Below are 22,492 nucleotides of genomic sequence, written 5' to 3' on the forward strand. Positions count from 1 at the left end.
ATAACTGGGCCCTGAGCTTGTGCAGAGCAGAATCCACCTTCAGCTAGATGACGGTCTGCTGCAGTGGGGGTCCAGGTGAGCAGGGACCCACCTACAGCTGTCTGTACTAGCCCGCGAGTATTTGATTAGTCCCGCCACTTCTGTCCCATGTGAGTGACTGTTCTCACTTGGAGGTAACATAGTAACAAAAAATGTACTTAAAGTACTTAAAATAACACTTTATTTTCTGCGCCCACTAAAACCTTTTTAAAGGAAAAAAAACCCCTTCTGACAGTTTCAGCTGAAAATAGTTTGACTGGATATTGCTAAAGATTTTTATTGAAACAGTATAAACACATTATGATTGATTAAGATTACATGTTTCAAAGACATTCACACTACATCATCTGGAAGTTTGTTGTTGGTTATTTAAGATATTCAATCAACCACTTGAACAATAATTAATCAATAACCAAAATATGAAATCTTTAAATAGTCACAAGCAATTAAAATCATGATAAATGGCAAACCGACTAAACAGCATGATTCAAGTCTTAGTAACAAGAGTAAACATATATTAAACATATTTTAACTTCATTAAAAGGAACAATGATGGCATCAAACAACACTTTGACATTTTATCTCATGTAAAGAAACAAAAACTAAGTACAATACATTTTGTGAGCAAGCTATAACTATGTTGCTGTTGTTTCATATCATTTTAAAAAATATAATTCTGCTATAATTCTGGAAAACATTCAGACTTCTGAGATCCAGAATCTCAAAGGCCTAGCAGTACTTCTTGTGCCAGCTGCCTCAGGAGTTTTTATGCAGTAACCCGTCTGTTCTCTGCTCATCTATCACTGTATACTTTAGATCAGCCACCAAACAGGACAAAAAAGACTACAATGCACTGTGAGGTCTGCAGAAAAAATAATTTGTGCTGACTCGCTCTCGATTCAAGATTTTTACAAATCCAGTATCAGGAAGCAGGAAATATCACTGCAGAGCCATCACGCCCTCGTCACAGCCTGATCCAGCTCCTCCCCTGCTACAGAGCAGTGTACACCAGGATGGCCAATCAGAGCAGCTGATAGGAGAGGAGGTGGCAGCAGGGACTGAGCTGACATGGTATAAAATAAAACAGAAAGTTCACAAGCAGCCATACATACACACCTTACACATACTGTACATGTATATATTAACTAGTTATGCATATTTTAGATTTGAATTTAAGCATATGTATTCGACAAATAATCGAGAATCTCTGCACCATAAATGTGCCATATGTGTTTTTATTGTCTGCGACATGTTGATGTCAGGTTGTCAGTATTGTTGTTGTCAACTGTGTTCTGTACACTGAGAGCAAGAAAATATCTGGAGCCCAATTCCTTGTGTCACACACACACACACACACACACACACACACACACACACACACACACACACACACACAGGTATGATTGACCAGTGAAGAACACTTATTAATCTATAGTCTATCTAAGTTGACTTGCTAATGTAAACCTGTGAACAGATTGAGGTTTCCTGCTAAAAGCAATTTAGTTTCATAGTATTTCAGGCAGTACATGGTGTATTATGATGATTTAGTTTCATATTGAATTACAAAAAGTTTACTGGATCTATTTATTAAATTCCTGGCTAAACTTGGATCAGGATTAGGTTAGGTTAAACTTCCAAACTAATGAAAATGCAGAATATTTACATAGTAAACTTTGAATTAAATGGCAGAATAAAACATTTCATCTTGGGGTTTTATAATAATGTGGTTTAGTTTTCAATAGATAATTGAAAGGCTGATTTTATTGAGCTCTCTTTTACATCTTTATGATTGCTCCTTAGCACTTTTCATGCAAACAATAAACAAAGCTGTGGTTCAAAATGGTGTTGGTTCGATTTCCAACTGAAATATCCGTAATCCGGAGAACTGTTCACCTTTCTGCTGCTACACTCCACTTTTCTCTTTTATCCAGCTGCGGTATTTGGTAACTCGGGTGTAGACACCAGGTCTGTAACTTAGAGCACAGCCTTTGCCCCAGCTCGTCACGCCTGCCAGGAAAAACCGCCCATGGGAGTTGGCGACAGACAGGGGCCCGCCGGAGTCACCCTGAACGGTAGAAAGAAGAGTCACAGCAGAACTTGACATTCAGCTCACTTAATTTACTGGGAAGTATCTCCAACTGAATCCCAACAAGCATCACAATACAAACCATGTGATTTTCTGAAGGCTTTTACACACTAAAAACCGATGTTATTTTGCTGGAAGGATTTGTGGCATTTATTTTCTTGAAGCAGGCTCGATTTTCTGATCCGAATAATCATATCACTGAATTTGGAAATAAGATGAAGCTGCAAGCAAGAGCTCAAACTGCCTTGCAATATGTACGACAGCTTTACTGCCGTCTTTGAAGCCTTTGTGCAACTGCTGTGCACTGCCAAAAAGTGATTTCTGGTGTTTGCAGGAATTTAAGCTGTTATAAAATCTGTCAAAAATAGGTCAATCACATCTCTCATTAAGAATATCAAGTAGCCAGAAAGTGACTTTCACATACACTTTATTTATCCAGGTAAAATTAACATTAAAAATGTATTTTAAGCTTACTTAAAAGGATCAAAAAAGACCTGGATTGATGAGAATATGTGTACAAATACAAAGAGTCATGAAGATATTTCAAAAACAGACAATTACTTTGTTTTATGTGTAACCCTGTCATAAATCCTTTTCACAACAGTCTTTTTACTGATATAAGTAAATATATCAGATGTAAAAAGAAAAACCCACAGAAAACCATCTGTTACGTTCCCCTAAAAGGGTCCAGGCGATAAGGGCAAGTAACAAAAAGTGTCCGGGACGGAAAAAGGAGACAAGGAAGTAAAAGGGTTAAATTAAAGAGTTTCATTAAAGTTTCTATCAAATACTAAACTAAAAGAGATGGACAAGCCGCTATTACCATTTAAAGAAACAAAACAAAACTCAAGCGTTGGTCAGTAAACTGACAAGTCAAAAAGAGATTAGTGACCAAGCACACTCCTCTCCACCGAGCAGGAGCAAGCAATCACAAAATACAGCTCACTAGCTGCAACCACATGGCACTCTGGCCCAGAGTGCACTTTCTCTGGGCTTAAATACCTTCAATTGCTGATGTGAGTCAGCTGTACAAAAGAAAAAGGTGGCACCTAAGGCAGGAGAGCTGGTAGGACACGCCCACACAGGCAACTTCAGGAGGAGGCCCTGCTAGGGCCGTAACCAGTGTTGGGTAAGTTACTTTAAATTAGTAACTTAGTTACATTACTAGTTACTTCTCTAAAAAAGTAACTCAGTTACTTCAAGTTACTCGTTACTTTCAGAGTAACTAGTTACTAGGGAAAGTAACTTTGGTTTTACTCAGAATTCTCTTGTTAATGTGTTGCTTCCGTAACTGGATACCCAGCCAGACTGCCAGTCTTCTAGCTTGCTTACTTGCCACAAGTGCACTGTGCCACCTACCAATAGAAAGGAAAAAATAATGTGCACATTTCCACGAGAGAAATCCCACGCCTGGACCGTCGTTGACCGCCACCATGATTCTAGCCTGCTTTTTACATCCAACACAAAAACTGCAGTCGTGGTGCTTTTGATTGTACTCAGAACTTGGAAATTCTGCCTTCTGAATAGGAAGATGTAGGTAACACCAGACTGCAGATGAGCTGCATACAGAGCTGGACTGGGACAAAAAAATCGTCCCGGGCATTTTGACTAGAGACCGGCCCACCATTATAGGAAAAATCATGAAGCCTTTGAATGAAAATAAACACTGTTGTGACAGTGATGTACACTGTTCTGATGGTATATATGTATCAATCTATCAATTGTTTGTTGTAAGACTCAGATAATTATTTTTTTTTAAAGCGAGACATTTTAAATGAGAATAATAAAGAAAACTATTTCCTTGTGCCCCCCTTTCCCTGTTAATGCCCTACCTGGCCCCCTGGCAACACTTTGCTAGACCCGCCCCTGCACAGTTACCAGCTGTCAGCTACATAGAAAAGCATCCTGGTGTTATTTGTCTCTCAGAAACAGTTCATAACTTCCCTTCAACTCATTCATGTCACCTAAAAGGTAAACCTGTTTCTCCATCACCTGTTCAGCTCTGATGATTCAGTAAGGACATCTCCTGGTTTCATCTTCATGTTTCCCTCTCACCAGATAACCAAACCATGACCAGCAGCTTTACAGCTGTGGCTCCAGCAAACATCAGCTGATACTAGAAATTAATATTAAATAAATTCTAACAACAGCTGATCAAGCTTAAACGTGCTGCTGTTGTTTAACGCGACATCCGCTGGTTTCCTCTTTCTGGCGCAAAGTGGGCGATAAATAAACAAGAGAGAAAAGCCGATCAGCTGATCATTGATCAGTTTCGTGATTGAAGTAGAAACAGGAGAGAATGAGAGAAGAAGAGGCAGCTGTGCAGCTTCAGCTTTGTGTCTTTTTCATTGTAGCTGAAGTCCGGGACAAACTGTGTTCCTTTTCACCTCAGTACGAAACGCGTAATATTTTCTCTGAATACGAGACGATTCTGTTTTTTAGGGGACGGTTGGCAACTCTAATAATTAACCGTATGAACAAAATAAAGTTCAACATCAGTAACATAGCACCCACCCAGCTGTATAGAAACTCCGTCATGCTAGCTAGCACGCAGTACGAAAATGTCAGCATACCGAAAATAAACTCCACCTAAACTTGGTTTATATCTGACTCCGATAGACTGCAGGTCATAACTTCTTACCTGAAGTTCAGTTCACCTGACACGCGGACCGGCGGCCGCTTCGGGTCTCTCCTCTTGCCTCCCTTTTCCCTCATCCACCTGCTGGCCTCCACCACTTGCTAATGTTATTGAATCTGTGGAAGCTCCGCGATATCCACCACACGAAGTAACGAGTAACGAGCCTATCTAAATCCCAGTAACGAGTAACGCGTTCCTGGTTTTGGCATAATAACTAGTTACCGTGCTCGTTACCACAATAATAACGTAGTTACTGTAACGCGTTACTTAATAACGCGTTAGTCCCAACACTGGCCGTAACACATTGGAAATTTCTTTTTGGCACATTACTGGCAACAAAGGAAATTTCTACAAATCAACTACAATAATTTCTACAATCAAATCAGTCGATCCGAGTTGAGTCAAGTCGCGGCCAGTCGATCAGAGTAGGCACTAATGAAAAGGTGCTAACAACCAGATTGCAAGCATGTGTGAATGATTTGTACCTGACAGGTATCCACGCCTCCTGAAAGGAATCCGGCACATAACATGTTATCTGTGACCCTGTAAAACAGGAGGAGATTACACAACCGACTGCTGAAGATCAGAATTTCCGCCATCTGGAGGACACTCGCCGCGACACCTGAGAGACGACAAGATCATATCATGTAGAGCTTGTGGATGGATAACAAAGAAAAATGATTCTGTTTGTAAAGGTTTATATTAAACCAAACTACCTCCACAGATCTGCTCACAGTAACTACTCATATTTTTGTCTTTCTTATTATTTTATTCAAACTCAAAAACACCCTCATCACTTCCAGTGTGGAAAGATATGAGCTTTGAGACGGGCAGTGTTTCAGTACTTCTTTATTATCATCTCACCATCTTCCATGGTAGTCCCCCAGCCGGTGATCCAAGCCTCTTGGTCTGAGTGGAAGTAGTAGGTGGAGGAAGGCAGGCAGATGGGTCTGATGTACTCGGTTAGGCTGACTCTGGTGTCCAGCTCCATCAGAGCGATGTCATTGTTTTGAGTGTAGCTGTTGTAGTACCTGTGAGCAATGATCTGCTTCACACCCCTCTTTACTGTCCACTCATTGGTCTGGTTCTGCACATGAAGGCCTAAAAAGGCCTCCCATTGGTCAGCGTGAGAGAGCCTACATCAATAAAACAGACAGCTGTAAACAACTTCTTTAACCTCAAATCTGGAATTGAATTTAAAATAAAATAGTGAATTAGATCAATGATTATTAGCCATTCAGTGAAAGGACCAGCTGTCAGGGATTCTAACAGCTAGTCCTTTTACTGAATGGCTAATCATTTAAATTAATAAATGGATAATTTTAAATTTATTTCTACTTATTTTTAAAGGCATCTTTACTTTTACGTGGTTTTAAACAAAGCATTAAAAGGATTGAGGAAAGACTTGCCTAGCCTCTTGTTTTTCTTAGTATTTAATAATGGCACAATAAACTACCTTTTGCCTTTAATAAGTCACTTTTGTATAATTAGCTTAAATACTCTCCTAATTCTGTTGACACTGTAAAATTGTCAAAGTAAGCTAATGTTAAAACAATGTTTTGAACTGTTGCAAACTCAGAGTAAATTTGTCCCTACATTTTGTCTTTGTTTTTTTTTGTTTTTTTAATGTCTTAAAAGTACAAAGTTTGTCTCCTAAATCCAAATTGGGAGTTGGTTCCCACATAAGAGGTGCCTAAAAGGCTCTGACTCCCATTCTACTTTTAAATATCCTGGGAACAAATGTAAGCCAGGAGTGCAAGACTTAGGTACCTGATTGTTCAAGACTTTAGGCAATTGTTTTTCTATTTCCCCGCTATATAAATAAAATGAAATTGAAATGAAAATTGAATTGAGCCTGTGTGTGATTAGAAGGATTTTAAATTTGATTTTGGATTTAACAGGGAGCCAATAAGGAGAAGCCAGTACAAGAAAGAGATGCTCTCTATAGTCCCTGTCAGTGCTCTTGCTGCAGCATTTATGATCAACTGAAGGCTTTACAGGAAGTTTTTAGTACCGCCAGATAATAATGACCTACAGTAGTCCAGCCTAGAATTAATAAATGCATAGACTAGTTTTTTAGCATCACTCTGAGACAGGATATTTTTAATTGTAGAGCTACTACTGCAAGAAAGCACTCCTACATTTTTGTTTAACATACACATTGAAGTACATATGGGGGTGAAAAATTCCAAGATTCCTCAAAGGAAGCCATTTAGAGAAAGTATACAATAATAACTAATAATTCAAAAACATCAGGGGGTTTTTAGGATAGAGTTACATAACCTCCACATATTATTTGATATAGTCTACTACTTATTGGCAATGAAAGCCCTTTTCAAGGCCATATTAACAGTGTCTCTCACAGTTTGGCACACATGAATTGTTATAAAAGGATCTGTGACTGGCCTCAGACTACAGACCGAAACCTTACCTGAAATAAATTAAGCTGATCTCTCATTCGAGGTCATCTTCTGAATCTCTTTCAGTGTGTCTAAATGTCAATCATTAAAAAACATTTTTGTTTTTGTGAAAAAAAGCATCCAAAGTGAGGCATATTGGATGCTCTGGGTTAAAATTTTGGGTCTGAGATGGAATTTCAGACGACACAACCAAAGAGTAAGAACTGGAATTCCAGATGTAAAACTAGCATTGCACTGGAAGCTGTCTAGAAATTCCAGAGTAGATGACTATGAACGAGAGATTCAGGCAAGGTTTTAAAATTTTAGATGTCTGATCATGGATCCAAGTACAATCAGTGATCAAACATCTGAACACTACTAAACACTCAGCCTTATTACTTCAGATGGAGGAGCTCCTACTTGTAAACTTTAGTGTCTTGGACGCAGTGGGCAGCAGTCAGCAGCCAGCGGTCACTCAGCACAGAGGCTCCACACATGTGTCCTAGCCCCTTGAAGTGGAGGCTCACTTGCCAGGGCCACTCACCCACACTAGCTGCCTGACCTCCCACGATACGAGTGCTACTGTACAGATTCGTCCCGCAATCTGAAAGCAAACACAGATCTTAACGCCCAAGTAACTAGAAAAGTCACACTGCAACCATCTGTGGGTGAGTGTGTGGTAAACGTACCACAGTTAGCCTCGTCAGAGCCGTCCTCACAGTCCTGCTCTCCATCACACTCTGGGTTCAGTTTACTGATGCAGAGTCCATTACTGCAGTGGAAGGTGAACGCTGAGCACACTGAAGCTAAATGAAAGGAGACACACATGATATCAGTCCCTAAGAAAACTCTAATCTAACATGTCTGTGAAGGTTCTCAGTCATCCAGGTCATCGTAGTCTAAGGAGCTTGGAAAGAAAAGTTGCTTCTCATCCGAGAAGCTTCTTCAGTTCTAAGGGTCAAATGGTGAAGAGTCCCAGATTTAAACCCAGTGGGAGTTTCCCCCAATGAGGGACAAAGGACCCCCTGATGATCCTTTAGCTAATCACATGAGCCAAGGTGTGAATACGGGTGTAGGTCACAATCAGCCAGGGTTTCGAGTGAGCTCATTGTGAAACCTGGCCCCACCCTATCATGTGATTTCCTGAGGTCAGATGGCCCAGGATGTGAATGGGCGTTAAGGCGTCTGGGAAGGGATCTCAAAACTGGATTATAGATGGCAGACAGGAAATATACCAAGTGTCTGCCAGGGGGATCGAACCAGCAACCTTCCGGTTACAGATGAGCTTCCCAATCTCCTGAGCCACACTGACACAGACCTACACTTCCCGCCCTCCAAACGCCTTCGAAGCTTATGTCTTCTATATTGTGTGATGATTCATGTGCCGAGTTGATTTTTTTTTTTCTGTTCTCAAACTGATCTCCCTGTTGGAGCTCAGTCTGGGGGGAGTTCTTTTTTTTCTCCTCGTCTTTCTTCCTGTTGTGCATTTTCCATTGTTATAACTCTCTGACCTGTCTTCCCCATGTGATGTTTGTGTAATGTATGTATAGTCGGAAGGAATTCCTGCGCTGAAGACACCCACAACTGTCGTCTACAAACTTTGCCGGCTGCTGCTGATTACCCTCGTCAGTGGTCCACTACTTAACAGTGTGTGGCTGAGCTTCAATCGACACTGGATCTTTGAGTGACCTAGTCAGTACAGCCCTTGCTCTGATATGAACTGTCTTTTGCTCTTGCATGTGTGAACGCTAAATTGATCATCATATTCTGTTTTTTTAAGAACCTGGAAAGGAGTGTGTTGCAGGAGAAGAGCATTATTGTAAATATCGAATGTTGGGCTTTCATCTTTCACACCATGGACCACGAGCACTGTGCAGGAGTTGGGAGTACCATGAAGAAGTCACGTCTTTGGTAACTGTTACTGTGGCTGCAGGGGAGGAGTGGTGCAGTGAGCTCAACGGGGCGGTGCTGGAGAGACAGGTGAGAACAGCTGATGGCGTTTGGGCTGATGACGGTTTTCTTCCCCTTTTTTAGTGAGGCAGGAGAGGAGCGGAGGGGAAGCTGGGATCAGCTGAGACCGGAGCTGTCCAGACTATGGACTGTCACAACAAATGAAAACTAAAAATAAACGTGGCATCTGGCAATAAAGTACTGTGTGTGTGTGTGTGTGTGTACGTGTGTAAGCAAGTAAGTAAGTAAACTTTATTTATTAAGCGCTTTTCACGGACAGACAGTCACAAAGCGCTGTACACAAATATTAAAATAGACAATAAAATCAATAGACATTATACACAATGTAAAAGATCAAATGTAAAAGTGTAAAAAATATAAAATATGTAGATCAACAAAAGGCTTGTTTGAACAGAAAAGTTTTTAACTGTTTCTGTGTGAAGTGCATCTCACAGTTACATTATTTATAATGAATAGTGAGTAAACAAACTAACTGTCACTAACCAGAAAGTCCTGCATTTGGGTCCTGTTCATGCACTGAACCTGACATGGGGAGGTAGGTAGGTAATTGGCGGGGTAGGGAGGTGGGCGGGGTGTTGACATGCAGTTGTTGCTTGTGAAGAGAACTATCAGTTGGTGTTTTGTACTGTATGTCTGGGACTTTTGTATAAAGAAAAGAAAAACTGTTCGATAGATAAAGTTGGGGGGAAAGGATTCTATCAGAATATTTACTTCATCTTCTTTTAAACAGGCTTTATGGAGCTTTTAGCTCTTCTGAAACCAATTCAAGTTGAGATTTAATCCACATTTTTTTTCTAAACCTTTAACTCTTTTTACACAAAGAGATATTTGATGGTTTGGACTCACTGCAGTTGAGCTCATCACTGTTGTCTCCACAGTCATCCCTGCCGTTACACTGCAGAGTCTTCTTGATGCACCGGTTGTTGCTGCACTTGAACTTTCCCGGACAAGCTGACAAGACAGAAAAAAAACCCTTCATCTATTTACCTAGTTCAGAGAATGCTGCAATCCTGTAATTAAACATTTATAAAATAAATAAATTCTCTTTAAAATGATTTGGGTTCAGGCCTCCTCCTGGCATCTCCACCTCTCTGCTCATTACTCACCTGTCACAAGATCTGCTGATTAACCTACCAGTTCCTAATCGGGTCATTATGCTGGTTTCTTAATGAGGAAGAAGACTCTCGGTCCTCGTCAGATTATTGCATCAGCCAGGAAACGTGTCTGACATCTATCCCTTCTCATCACCGTCAGGCTCTGTTTTGATTTTAACCTGTGTTTCTGTGCAGACTTCTCAGCATTTAGATTCCTGTGATCTTAAAGCAACTGTTGATGTGATTTGGAGCTATCCAAAGCCTACTTCAGTATATGAGAAAGAAATATATAAATGAAGCAATGCCCACTCGGACGTTGCCTATATTAACAAGATCCACATCAGGTGTTGAGGGGCCACGGCATATTGATGAGTGAGCTACTGAAACCAGGTTATGGCATAAGTGGACAAGCTATGAGAAAAGGGTATTATCGGAATGCTAATACACCAGTTACCCCCATGAAAGAGATTACATGAGGATTTGGACCTATGAATTATTTAACGCCACAATTTACACTTACATTCAAACAACTAGTTGCTCAGTGTTCCAACATCTGTAAGAGTCCGTAAGAAGCAACTGCTATTACTTTCTATGAGGTCTTCTACTAGAATATCTGAATACTGCATTACAGACAATCCCCCTCTGGTAGCTCCATGTGGAAGGTCCTGTCCATTTGGCTAGGATAAACAAGCACATGGCTCAAAAATGAGCAGGGCCCAGAAAGGAATTGGCTGAAACACCAGAGGGGCAAAACACCATCTGCAGATAGCACATTCACTTCCTTTCAACCTGTGCACTGCTTGGACTGACGAAGAAAGCCTATGACTTAATGTGTCACACATTGGTGGCCACAACTGCCCGTGTACTTAATGAATAATTCAGGCAGCAGAAACCCAAGAAAGAAGAGGAGCAAGAAAGTGAACCATCGTGAAAGGACGGGCCCCTGCATGGCATGTAGCAACAGCAGAAGAAGTGGCTGAGAAATCTTACCAATAGCTGGACCTAACAACAGCACAGAGACACTGATTACAGCACAAGAACAAGCTTAAAGCACAAGATCGATAGAGACTGGGGTCTACCACAACAGGGAAGACCCTAAGTGTAGGCTGTGCAAAGATGCCCCTGAGACAATCCAGCACATATTAGCAGGGTGCAAGATGCTAGCAGGCAGGCCATACATGAAATGCCACAACCTAGTGGCTGGCACAGTTATATTTGTGGCACAAAACCAACCAATCACAGACTTGGATGCAAAAAATTCTGATTGGCTGTTTTAGTGTCCAGTGAGCTCACTAGCCACTGTAGCTAAACCCAGGCAAATATCCCAGAATGCCTTTTGTCCAAAGCTCAAACGAGGCAGTTGCGGAGGAACGCAAAGTGGCGGAGTTTGAAATATTACTCTTTCTGGGTCACAAAATAAACTGTGTTCTTTTCTTCACTCAAAATAAATGTCTGCTCAGTATCCAAGACATGTCACACCCAAAGCAGAGTCACAAAGAAAACCCGTGTTTGTGTCTGGACTCACTGCAGTTGATCTCATCGCTGTTATCTCCACAGTCGTTCCAGCCATCACATTGAGAAATCTTGCTGATGCACAGGGTGTTGTTGCACTGGAACCTTCCTGGACAAGCTGATAAGACAAAAACAAAAATCATGTCATCTATTTATGTCATGGTACCAGAATTTTAGACTTCTGCATTCTATTTTTTTGCGGGGTTATCTTTAGTTTTCTTCTTAGTCGTTATCAAGGTTCCTGCTTTGGCTCCAGTTGTGTTTATGATATTCTGTCTTTCAGTAACACTGCTTCTCCAGTAAGAACCATGTATTATAGAGTCTTCTTTCTGTGATTTTTCCTTGTTTAATCGCTTCCTTCTTTATTTTGCCAACCCTAGTCATATGTGTTTAGTGTTCTGTTTTATTTTGTCTTGTTTCCCTGATTAGTTTCAGCTGGGTTCCCTCGTGTTTCCTGGTTTTTCAATGTTTTCAATATTTTCCTTTGTTACCTTTTGGGTTTGGATTGCCTTCAATAAAGAGTTGATTTAATTTAATCCCTGCCTGAGAGTCTGCATTTGGGGTCCTCATTCACTATCCAACCTGACAGTTTACCAGTTCAGAAAATGCTACAATCTTTAAATAAACACACACACACACGCACACAAGCCAGATTACGAGATTAAGTTAGATAATCTGTTGTGGCAATACCTAAAGTTAAGGGAGCAGCCAAAAAACAACAAAAAAAAGAATAAATGATCGGTTGATGAGCTTACCAACCTTTTTAATTCCACATGCTTCTCTATTCTGGACAGTCTGGCTCCTCCAAAGACTAAGTGTACTAAGTCTTTACATCAACTCTGGCTGAATGAAAATACCTGTGCTCTGAAGCTTCAAGTGTCACTGAAAATCCTTCAAAACTGTTTATCAAAATATCAGAAGTCTGTGAAAGCTGCTAAATCTGCCTTCTTGTCAGGTCTTATTTTGGCCAATTGCCACAAGCCTCGCTCCCTTTGGCCCTTTGTGAAATTTTTTTAAGGTATTTTATTGATAAAATTACAACTTCAAGGGCCCAGCTTTTATCAGTAGTCTCACATCAAGTTGCAGTCCTACATGCTTTGCTGTCTTTCAGCAGTTTGAGCCTGTATCTCTTTCAGATGTAAAATGGTAATGGTAAATGGCCTGTATTTATATAGTGCCTTACTAGTCCCTAAGGACCCCAAAGCGCTTTACATATCCAGTCATTCACCCATTCACGCACACATTCACACACTGGTGTAAAGGAAATAATTGATCACTTAACAATCTCCATTCCCCATATGATATTCTTCCTGCCTGTAATTTCAAGGAAGCGCTGAACACTATTGGGCCCTGTATTTTATGTATATTGAATGCTTCACTGTCTTCAGGTTGTGTACCGTCTGCTTAAGCATGCTGTTGTACAACCTGTTATTAAGAAGACCAATCTTGATTCTAGTGTTCTTTCAAATTACAGGCCAATTTCTAAACTTCCCTCTTTGTCAAAAATCGTGGAAAAAGTAGTATGTAAACAACTTCAGACCTTCTTAGATACCAGTGGTATTAGTGAAAAGTTCCAGTCTGGCTTTTAAGACCAACTACTTGATCTAACCTTGATCAAAGAATGTTATTGCACTGCTGAGTCTATTCAGTCTTTTAAATCTCACTTAAAGACTCATCTTTTTTACTTTGGCTCTGACTTAGGTTAGTTTGACTATCATTTGGCTGATTTCTATGTTTGTCTTGTGTTGCTGTTGTTTTGCTGTTGGTAAATGTGTCTATTTTTATTGGCTCCTAACTTGTGAAGCACTTTGATTGGCATTGTTGTTTTTAATTGTGCTATATAAAAATGTTTTGATTTGATTTGATGAAATGAAATAGGTAGAAATTAAATTTCTGCTTTACTCACTGCAGTTTTGTTCATCTGTGTTGTCTCCACAGTCATCAATCCCATCACACAGCCAAGATTTGGGTTTACAGTGACCATTTTTGCATTGTATCTGAGATGCGTCACAAGCTAAGCAGAGAAACAAATTGAACACAATAGGTGGGTTAGAAAACAAAATGCTACAGACTAAGTGTGATTTACAGTTTTTTTGAGGTCAATTCCAGTTGATATTTAACCTGGATTTTTTTGCTAAACCTTCTTTAATTCTTTTTAGACTTCATACAAAGAGATGTTTGATGGTTTGGACTCACTGCAGTTGATCTCATCGCTGTTATCTCCACAGTCATTCCAGCCATCACATTGAGAAATCTTGCTGATGCACAGGGAGTTGTTGCACTGGAACCTTCCCGGACAAGCTGATAAAACAAAAAGTCCCTTCATCTATTTGCCTGCTTTGGAAAATGCTGAAATCCTTTTATTAAAATGTTTTTTAAAAGTCCTCTTTACAGTCAGTTGGGATGAAGGCCTCATACTCAGCAGTGAAACCCTGGTCAACATAGGAGGAGTCCGAGTTAAACGTAATGGTCACCTTGTTGCTTTTGATGGTGATCAGTCTGGTGTTTAAGCCATTGCCACACAGCCTACAACAAAAAAAGAGATAGACAGACACACACTGAGCTGTCTGTCTGTCCATCTAAACAGACATACATACACACACAAGTCCTAAAATAGTGTTTGCAACACAGTCTAGTGACAGTGGATGAATAACTAATACTTTCAGGTAGAGCACATACAGTGTGATTTTGTTGAATAACACAGAACAATACTCGTCCAGCTACAGAGAAGCTTCATGACCAAATAGCCAAATGTTAAAACTCAAGTTTTTTCCTGAAATGTAAATTTGAGCCGGAAATCTGAGCTACAGACCCCTCAAAAAGATTCAATCAGTAATAAGCTCCCCCCAACCCACCCACTCAGTGTGCAATATCACTGATCACACTGCACCTCACAATGCACCTGCTCCTCAGAGGGCATGTATGTGTATGTATATATATGTAAGCGTGTATGTGGAAATATGTGTGTGTACATATGTACGCATGCATGTATGTATGTGTGTGTATGTATGTATTTATGGGTGTATCCATATGTATGCAGGTGTATGTATAACTTGTACATTTCTTTCTTGTGTAAATTTGTCTGTGTTATTGTGTAAATACGTATGCTTTATTGTACTTCACACACATGGAGAGACGCCAAACTGCCTTTCATGGTTTTTGTAACAATGACAATAAAGAGCTATTCTATTCTACATGTTGAACTAGTTGGATGTGAGAGAGTAACTTCTTATTTGTACCAGAAAGAACACAGCTCCAGTAATGTAGCCAAGAAAAAAACAAAGGAATATGTGACATAACTTAGCTGATGTGTGGCTCAAAGGTTAGAACTGAGTCTAATTTTACCCCCTTTAGATTGTAGCAGTTGGGTTCACATTAGCATATATGGGGATGAATTTCAAAATTATTCATGTAACTTTCAAGTAATTTTTCAAGTGGCCTTGAGCAATAGCTTTCCAGGCATAAAGAACAATGACCCATGACCCCAAGTATAAAAAAGGGATGGGGCAATGTTGTGCCAACACATAACCAACTACAATAATTCTACATTAATTCTGATTCTGTGGTCATCACCCAGTGTGTCAATGGTCAGCACAAATGCAGTAAGCCAAAATGTTTGTTTTAAGCATGCTCTAAATTTTTCTACACCTGGGTCTGTATGATGTCAAATATTAGGAAAATCCTTTATATGGCCACCGTGCTCACACAGCTGTGCCTGTGGGCACACAACCTCCATCCACCTGCTGTTCCAACATTCTGTTTGTGAGGATCAGTTCATTAGTAAAAAGTTGGCTTAAAGAGAGAAGAGCTTATTTCAGGCTGAGCTTAGAGGCTACATCAAAAGCCCATTATAAGATAAATAATTATTATTTGAACAGTGAATCGTGCAAAGCTACTCTAGTCCAGTCCAATAATAAAAAATTGAGATGAAAATTAGCAGAATAAATCAAATTTAAGGCAATGTTCACAATTTGAGTGATCAAGTCATAAAACTCTTCTGACACATTGACTTGTGGTCTTTATTTGGGACTTGCTGACTCAAAACTCTGCAGTCTTAATTTTGGACTCCTGCAATCCTACCACTGGCACGGATGATGTACAAAGTCAGTAAAAGGAGGCATAAACTGATGCTTACTTACCTTTCACCGTTGATGTCAACATAATCATGGGGGCAATGCTCACTTTGATTTCCCACAAAGAACTTTTTGAAGTCAACCTTCACAAATTTTTCCTTTGCAACCTGAAAGACAAATGCAACTTAAATGTAATTATTAACTGAGAAAATGTTGTGAAAATGGATGTCAGTGGATGATCAGTGGATTCTTTGGGGTTTTAGATGGGATCTGCATTTATGTGTATTGTTTTCCATCCATTTTTACCACTCAGCTGTAAAAGGCTGATGGGGGAGAGTTGTCATCACAAATCTGATGTAGATGATAGCAACCCCTTATTTGTTTTTTTATTCTTAATTTTTTAATTTTTAATTTAAATGAAATTAAAATAGAATCTTGAGGACTTACCTCGATGTTCCAGACACATGATGTGCTTGGAGGGTAATTGGAGGGGAAAAATGGTGAAGAGAACGAGCCTTTGTCTTCAGTCAGCGTGCCACCACAATCTGAACAACAGATAGTTCATCACTATAGTCAGCTTCCATTTATTAAGTTTCTAATATCACAAGAATCAGCAGAAATGTCAGGAGATGGAGTTTACACTGACACAGCATAATCCTGCAGGTCAGCTGAATTCTGTTTTCGTACACATTCAAGTGCATAATCCTAGTTACAGTGACATGTTTTTATCAGTGTGCTCTAGCTTATGGATTTTTTTATTGAATAATTATAAATTTATGAGAATGCATCAGTTTCTTTCCCCTCGCCATCTCCCTTCTAAACAGTTGAACTGTCACACTGCTCCCACTGCCAGACTGCAACTGCACCTTATGTACATTCTGTAGTATTCATTCCACCTCATTTCATTTCTGTGTTTTATGTATATACGTTTAGTTATTTATAGTTGGTTTACACAGCTTTGTGTATGCATGTGTAATGTATATATAGATACGTGTGTGTGTGTGTGTGTGTCTGTGTGTGATTTACATTGCTGTGCTCGAGAGCCACCATCTACCAGAACCAAATTCCTTGTATTTGTCTGCACATATACTTGGCCAATAAACACGATTCTGATTCTGATTCTGATTCTTGGAAGACAAAATTACACATTGATCTCTGATGTATATAAGTGCAATATTATTTTCATGAATACCTTTGAGACCCAGTGAAAATAATTGTTTCTTTTTTTCCCTTAAAAAAACATGAAGAAGTGATAACTGTTCAAAATGTGTCTTCATTTACTTAGTTTAGTCACAGGAATCTGGTAGTAGCTGGCTTTGAAGCCAGGGAAGTTTTTCTCCTCATTTGTGACCAGGGTCAGTAACATGACGTTTCCAGAGATGAAGGATAATGATTTTTGGGGATGTCCACACTGTCTGAGAAAAGAACGGATAGATTAACTTTTAAAGAGGAACTTTAAAGAAGCCTGAAAGGCCTGTTTTATTTCTGATAACACAGAGCAGTGATACCACAGTCCTGTAAAGATGTGAAAAAGAAAAAAATATAAATAAAAAACACCCCAAGCATTTATAAAGGAAGAATGTGTCATAAAAATACACAGCTCTCCCATATAGCTCAGACCAGATCTACACAGTTTGGTTTTTAAGTTAGGCAGGAATTAAGGTAGCTTACCAAACTAAAACATCTGTCTACATTATTACATACTTAGCATTCAAAAACTTCTTTGCAAACAAATCCAACAATAAAAAGAATGAGCGTACCTTTCTGCCTGTTCTCATACACATAGCTTTAGTTGTGAATTTGCAAAGATTCATGCATCCGCCCCTGAAGTATATCTGCCCATCACTGTAATAAGCTAAAATCTCAAACACACAGAGGTAGATGACAGTTTAAATTCTGGGAGAGGGATTATTTGTCTCACTCTGTCAGAGCACGTTTCTCTATGGGGGCCAGCGAATCATAGACTTTGATGAAGTCATGCTGACAGTCATCCTCCAAGATCAGATTGTAGAAGTTGAGCCAGACTCTGTTGCCGGGGTCCGCACGAAGCCTCCACTGCAAGTTGAGATTTGGAGGATAAGCATAGTCTGGAAACCCTGGAGAATGAACAAATCCAGGGTCTCTGACGTGGATGTCGAAGAACTTCCTCTCTGAAAATACATTGAAAAAAGTTCTTGTTTGACCCACACCAGTGCTACCATGAATGCATCACTTTTTTTTCAACAGGATATGAAGGTACAAGCTTTTATATTTTCCAACCTATTTACCTCCATAAACAGACTTCTTTACATTTTAATTTTAATAAAGTTGTATAATTTACTACACAAATGTCTGCAGGTAAACCAGTTCTCACCAGTTAATGGGGTCCTGGCCAAGCGTTGATCTATGGCTGTAAACACAAAAATACATTTATTAGGACACCACATATATGTTCTTCACTACTAACTCAAATTTCATGATGCTGAAAATGTTCAGATAAATACTGGTGGAATTTTTTTTTTAATCATGTATGATTTTATTTTGCTGTAATGTAATTATTTATTATTCAAGGTCACTCTGGTTAGCATTTGTTCAGTTAAACACATCAAAACTCACATAACTATGACAATAATGATATCTTGTTGTATCACACACTTCTTTAACAGTCTCATACAGCCGTGGTCCCAAATAGTGTACTTTTTGCATTTTCAGATAAAAGCACTTTTGTGAGCTTTTTTTGCCACATCAGCTGTCGAGCATGACACCTGAAACTTTTTTGCAATAGTAGCAGCATATATTTAGTTCAGTTCAATTCAGTTTTATTTATATAGCGCCAAATCACAACAAAAGCCGCCTCAAGGCGCTTCATAGGTACAGAGAAAAACCCAACAATCATATGACCCCCTATGAGCAAGCATTTTGGCGACAGTGGGAAGGAAAAAACTCCCTTTTAACAGGAAGAAACCTCCAGCAGAACCAGGCTCAGGGAGGGGAGGGGCCATGTCGCAGCAGATGTACTGACGTACGTACTGAGGCTACGTCCACACTAATTGTTTTCTCTCTGTTTTGGCCTCCCGTCCACACTGAGATGGTGTTTTCACTGATGGAAAACGCTCTCAAAAACACATACATTTCAAAACGGTGCTTTCGCGTCACAGTGTGGGCAGCGAAAACGGAGACTTGCTAAAACAATGACGCATGCTAGTCATATGATGCAGTCATCTGACCAATTAAACTAAGACAGGGCATTATACAGCAGTTGTTTTGTTTTCTCTCAATTTTGACAGCCCTATTAAAGATTAATATCAGTCTGTACATGCTCCAGATAGCTTTTCTTCAAATTCTTTAACTCTCACTCGCTTTTGCAACTTTGTACATTTGTGATACTCGCAGCAACAACTCCACCTCATTGTTAGTCCATTTAAAAAACTCTGTGCTTTTTCCTCAACATTTTGCTGCAACATTTCAAAGAGCTGGAAAGTAATAACCGGCTGACAGAAATGAGGCAGGCTGAATCTTCTTGCGTTTCATGCATGTGCAGTACTGGAACGTAAGCGTTTTCGGCCATTTTAATGTGGAAGCACAACTCTGTGAAAACGACTGAAAACAATAATGTGACGCAGAGCGTTTTCAGGCAAAAACGCTGTTTTCAAATCTATCCGGGCTAGTGTGGATGTAGCCTGAGTCCCTATCAGTGTTGGGACTAACGCGTTATTAAGTAACGCGTTACAGTAACTACGTTATTATTGTGGTAACGAGCACGGTAACTAGTTATTATGCCAAAACCAGGAACGCGTTACTCGTTACTGGGATTTAGATAGGCTCGTTACTCGTTACTTCGTGTGGTGGATATCGCGGAGCTTCCACAGATTCAGTAACATTAGCAAGTGGTGGAGGCCAGCAGGTGGATGAAGGAAAAGGGAGGCAAGAGGAGAGACCCGAAGCGGCCGCCGGTCCGCGTGTCAGGTGAACTGAACTTCAGGTAAGAAGTTATGACCTGCAGTCTATCAGTCAGATATAAACCAAGTTTAGGTGGAGTTTATTTTCGTTATGCTGACTTTTTTGTACTGCGTGCTAGCTAGCATGACGGAGTTTCTATACAGCTGGGTGGGTGCTATGTTACTGATGTTGAACTTTATTTTGTTCATACGGTTAATTATTAGAGTTGCCAACCGTCCCCTAAAAAACAGAATCGTCTCGTATTCAGAGAAAATATTACGCGTTTCGTACTGAGGTGAAAAGGAACACAGTTTGTCCCGGACTTCAGCTACAATGAAAAAGACACAAAGCTGAAGCTGCACAGCTGCCTCTTCTTCTCTCATTCTCTCCCGTTTCTACTTCAATCATGAAACTGATCAATGATCAGCTGATCGGCTTTTCTCTCGTTTGTTTATCGCCCACTTTGCGCCAGAAAGAGGAAACCAGCGGATGTCGCGTTAAACAACAGCAGCACGTTTAAGCTTGATCAGCTGTTATTAGAATTTATTTAATATTAATTTCTAGTATCAGCTGATGTTTGCTGGAGCCACAGCTGTAAAGCTGCTGGTCATGATGTCGGTTTGGATATGTGGTGAGAGGGAAACATGCAGATGAAACCAGGAGATGTCCTTACTGAATCATCAGAGCTGAACAGGTGATGTAGAAACAGGTTTACCTTTTAGGTGACATGAATGAGTTGAAGGGAAGTTATGAGCTGTTTCTGAGAGACAAATAACACCAGGATCCTTTTCTACGTAGCTGACAGCTGGTAACTGTGCAGGGGCGGGTCTAGCAAAGTGTTGCCAGGGGTTCATGTAGGGCAGGGGTGGGCAATTCCAGGCCCCGAGGGCCGGTGTCCCTGCAGGTGTCCCTCGGGGCCTGGAATTGCCCACCCCTGATGTAGGGCATTAACAGGGAAAGTGGGGCACAAGGAAATACCTTTCTTTCTTATTCTCATTTAAAATGTCTAGCTTTTAAAAAAATAATCATCTGAGTCTTACAACAAACAACTGATAGATTCACTGTGACATCACTGTCACAACAGTGTTTATTTTCATTCAAAGGCTTTATGATTTTTCCTATAATGGTGGGCTGGTCTCTAGTCAAAATCCCAGTCCAGCTCTGTATGCAGCTCATCTGCAGTCTGGTGTTACCTACATCTTCCTATTCAGAAGGCAGAATTTCCAAGTTCTGAGTACAATCAAAAGCACCACGACTGCAGTTTTTGTGTTGGATGTAAAAAGCAGGCTAGAATCATGGCGGCGGTCAACGACGGTCCAGGCGTGGGATTTCTCTCGTGGAAATGTGCACATTATTTTTTCCTTTCTATTGGTAGGTGGCACAGTGCAATTGTGGCAAGTAAGCAAGCTAGAAGACTGGCAGTCTGGCTGGGTATCCAGTTACAGAAGCAACACATTAACAAGAGAATTCTGAATCAAACCAAAGTTACTTTCCCTAGTAACTAGTTACTCTGAAAGTAACGAGTAACTTGAAGTAACTGAGTTACTTTTGATAGAACTAGTAATGTAACTAAGTTACTAATTTAAAGTAACTTACCCAACACTGGTCCCTATTGCCTTATCAGATACAGTGCAGCAGTCTAGCAGCCACTAGAGCAAATCCAGTGTTTCAAAGACTTCAAAGTTTCTCACCACTGGGAGACAACAGTGATTTAGAAATAGATATGTTATTCTAAGTGGTCTCCAGCAAACATCAGTTTTGCATGTACCACACACTATAAGCCATTTTCAGCAGTCGTGCAACCACTTAGGAAGTGGATACCAGAAGATTTCAGATATATGTTAACTTAATATTTTTTTTAAAGAAAATATGGTGCTTTGAGTTCAAAGATTCATATCTTAACCTAACTTAGATCATTCTTGCACTTTTCAGAACTTTTAAGCTGTTTAAAGACATGTGCCCTCTCCATGGACTATGTTCATCTTCCTGTCTAATGCTGCCATCTGTTGGTCACTGCCGAGTCATATACCTGTTGGAAGTCTGAACTACTTCCTTGCAGAACCACCTCTTGACCAGAAAGCAACATTTACTCCAGGAAATCATTTACAATGGCAATAGATTTGGTAACAAGCAAAAAACAAACCTGTAAAAAAGTGTGAATTGCATGGATCTGTGAGCAGTCAAACCTTGTGAGATGATGTTGCTGATGTTCAGGGTGTCACTGGGTTTCAGCAGCCCTTGTCCCTGTTGGCTCCATTCATTTTCTGCTGGAGGCTCCAGAGACTCAATGGCTTGATCCACAGTGGTTTGCTGAGGGATGGGGACATCAAACTTCGACTCATAATACACCACAATGCTGTCGTCACTGCTGTCACCCTCACTGGCACAAGAGACACAGAAAGGATTTGTACAGACTTTATTTTTAAGTTCCCCACTTAACAAGAGAGTTCAGTATTTTAGGTACAAACCAATCCACCATATCAAAACCAATCATCGAATACTCAGATGCATGCAGATACAGATGTATAGAGTTGGCAAATTTTGCACATACTCCAAAAAATTGAATCAATAATCAGGTCCAGATCTGTGACATTCAAATCAGCACAGAAAAGGACTACAGCTCAGCGTTTAACACCATAATCCCAGACATCCTCAATACCAAACTGGCCATATTTATAAAACCTAATTTATGTATTCAAAATATGAATATGTGCATTGCTGGTAAATATGGGCCCAATTTTGAATACCCCTTCTTTTTTCAT

At 40.0% G+C, this 22,492-nt stretch overlaps 1 protein-coding gene and 1 long non-coding RNA gene across 5 annotated transcripts in view; one reads left to right on the forward strand and one right to left on the reverse strand.

Annotated features, from left to right (window-relative positions):
• Positions 1–247: 247 nt before the first annotated feature.
• Positions 248–22,492, reverse strand: part of LOC100705591 (suppressor of tumorigenicity 14 protein) — a 30,146-nt gene continuing 7,901 nt past the window's right edge. For 2 of the 4 annotated variants that reach the window (XM_005477880.4, XM_025901822.1), the window contains exons 6-22: positions 21,917–22,110; positions 18,166–18,201; positions 17,734–17,962; positions 17,094–17,227; positions 16,260–16,357; positions 15,879–15,979; positions 14,132–14,265; positions 13,936–14,040; positions 13,646–13,753; positions 11,753–11,857; positions 9,980–10,084; positions 7,852–7,968; positions 7,583–7,766; positions 5,628–5,899; positions 5,249–5,385; positions 1,933–2,104; positions 248–1,102 (exon numbers count right to left, since the gene is read on the reverse strand). In XM_005477880.4, coding sequence (XP_005477937.1) covers positions 1,943–2,104; positions 5,249–5,385; positions 5,628–5,899; positions 7,583–7,766; positions 7,852–7,968; positions 9,980–10,084; positions 11,753–11,857; positions 13,646–13,753; positions 13,936–14,040; positions 14,132–14,265; positions 15,879–15,979; positions 16,260–16,357; positions 17,094–17,227; positions 17,734–17,962; positions 18,166–18,201; positions 21,917–22,110 — 2,221 coding nt within the window. In that variant the 3' untranslated portion in view covers positions 248–1,102; positions 1,933–1,942. The remainder of the gene's footprint in view (positions 1,103–1,932; positions 2,105–5,248; positions 5,386–5,627; positions 5,900–7,582; positions 7,767–7,851; positions 7,969–9,979; positions 10,085–11,752; positions 11,858–13,645; positions 13,754–13,935; positions 14,041–14,131; positions 14,266–15,878; positions 15,980–16,259; positions 16,358–17,093; positions 17,228–17,733; positions 17,963–18,165; positions 18,202–21,916; positions 22,111–22,492) is intronic. The other 2 variants (XM_025901823.1, XM_019350022.2) reach the window with 2 other exon arrangements.
• Positions 8,373–9,308, forward strand: LOC102081997 (uncharacterized). The gene is made up of 3 exons (XR_270228.3): positions 8,373–8,854; positions 8,943–9,073; positions 9,197–9,308. It is a non-coding gene; the product is annotated as an uncharacterized LOC102081997 (long non-coding RNA).

The sequence above is a fragment of the Oreochromis niloticus genome, linkage group LG20 (assembly GCF_001858045.2).
Source record: "Oreochromis niloticus isolate F11D_XX linkage group LG20, O_niloticus_UMD_NMBU, whole genome shotgun sequence".
Classification (NCBI taxonomy): Eukaryota; Metazoa; Chordata; class Actinopteri; order Cichliformes; family Cichlidae; genus Oreochromis; species Oreochromis niloticus.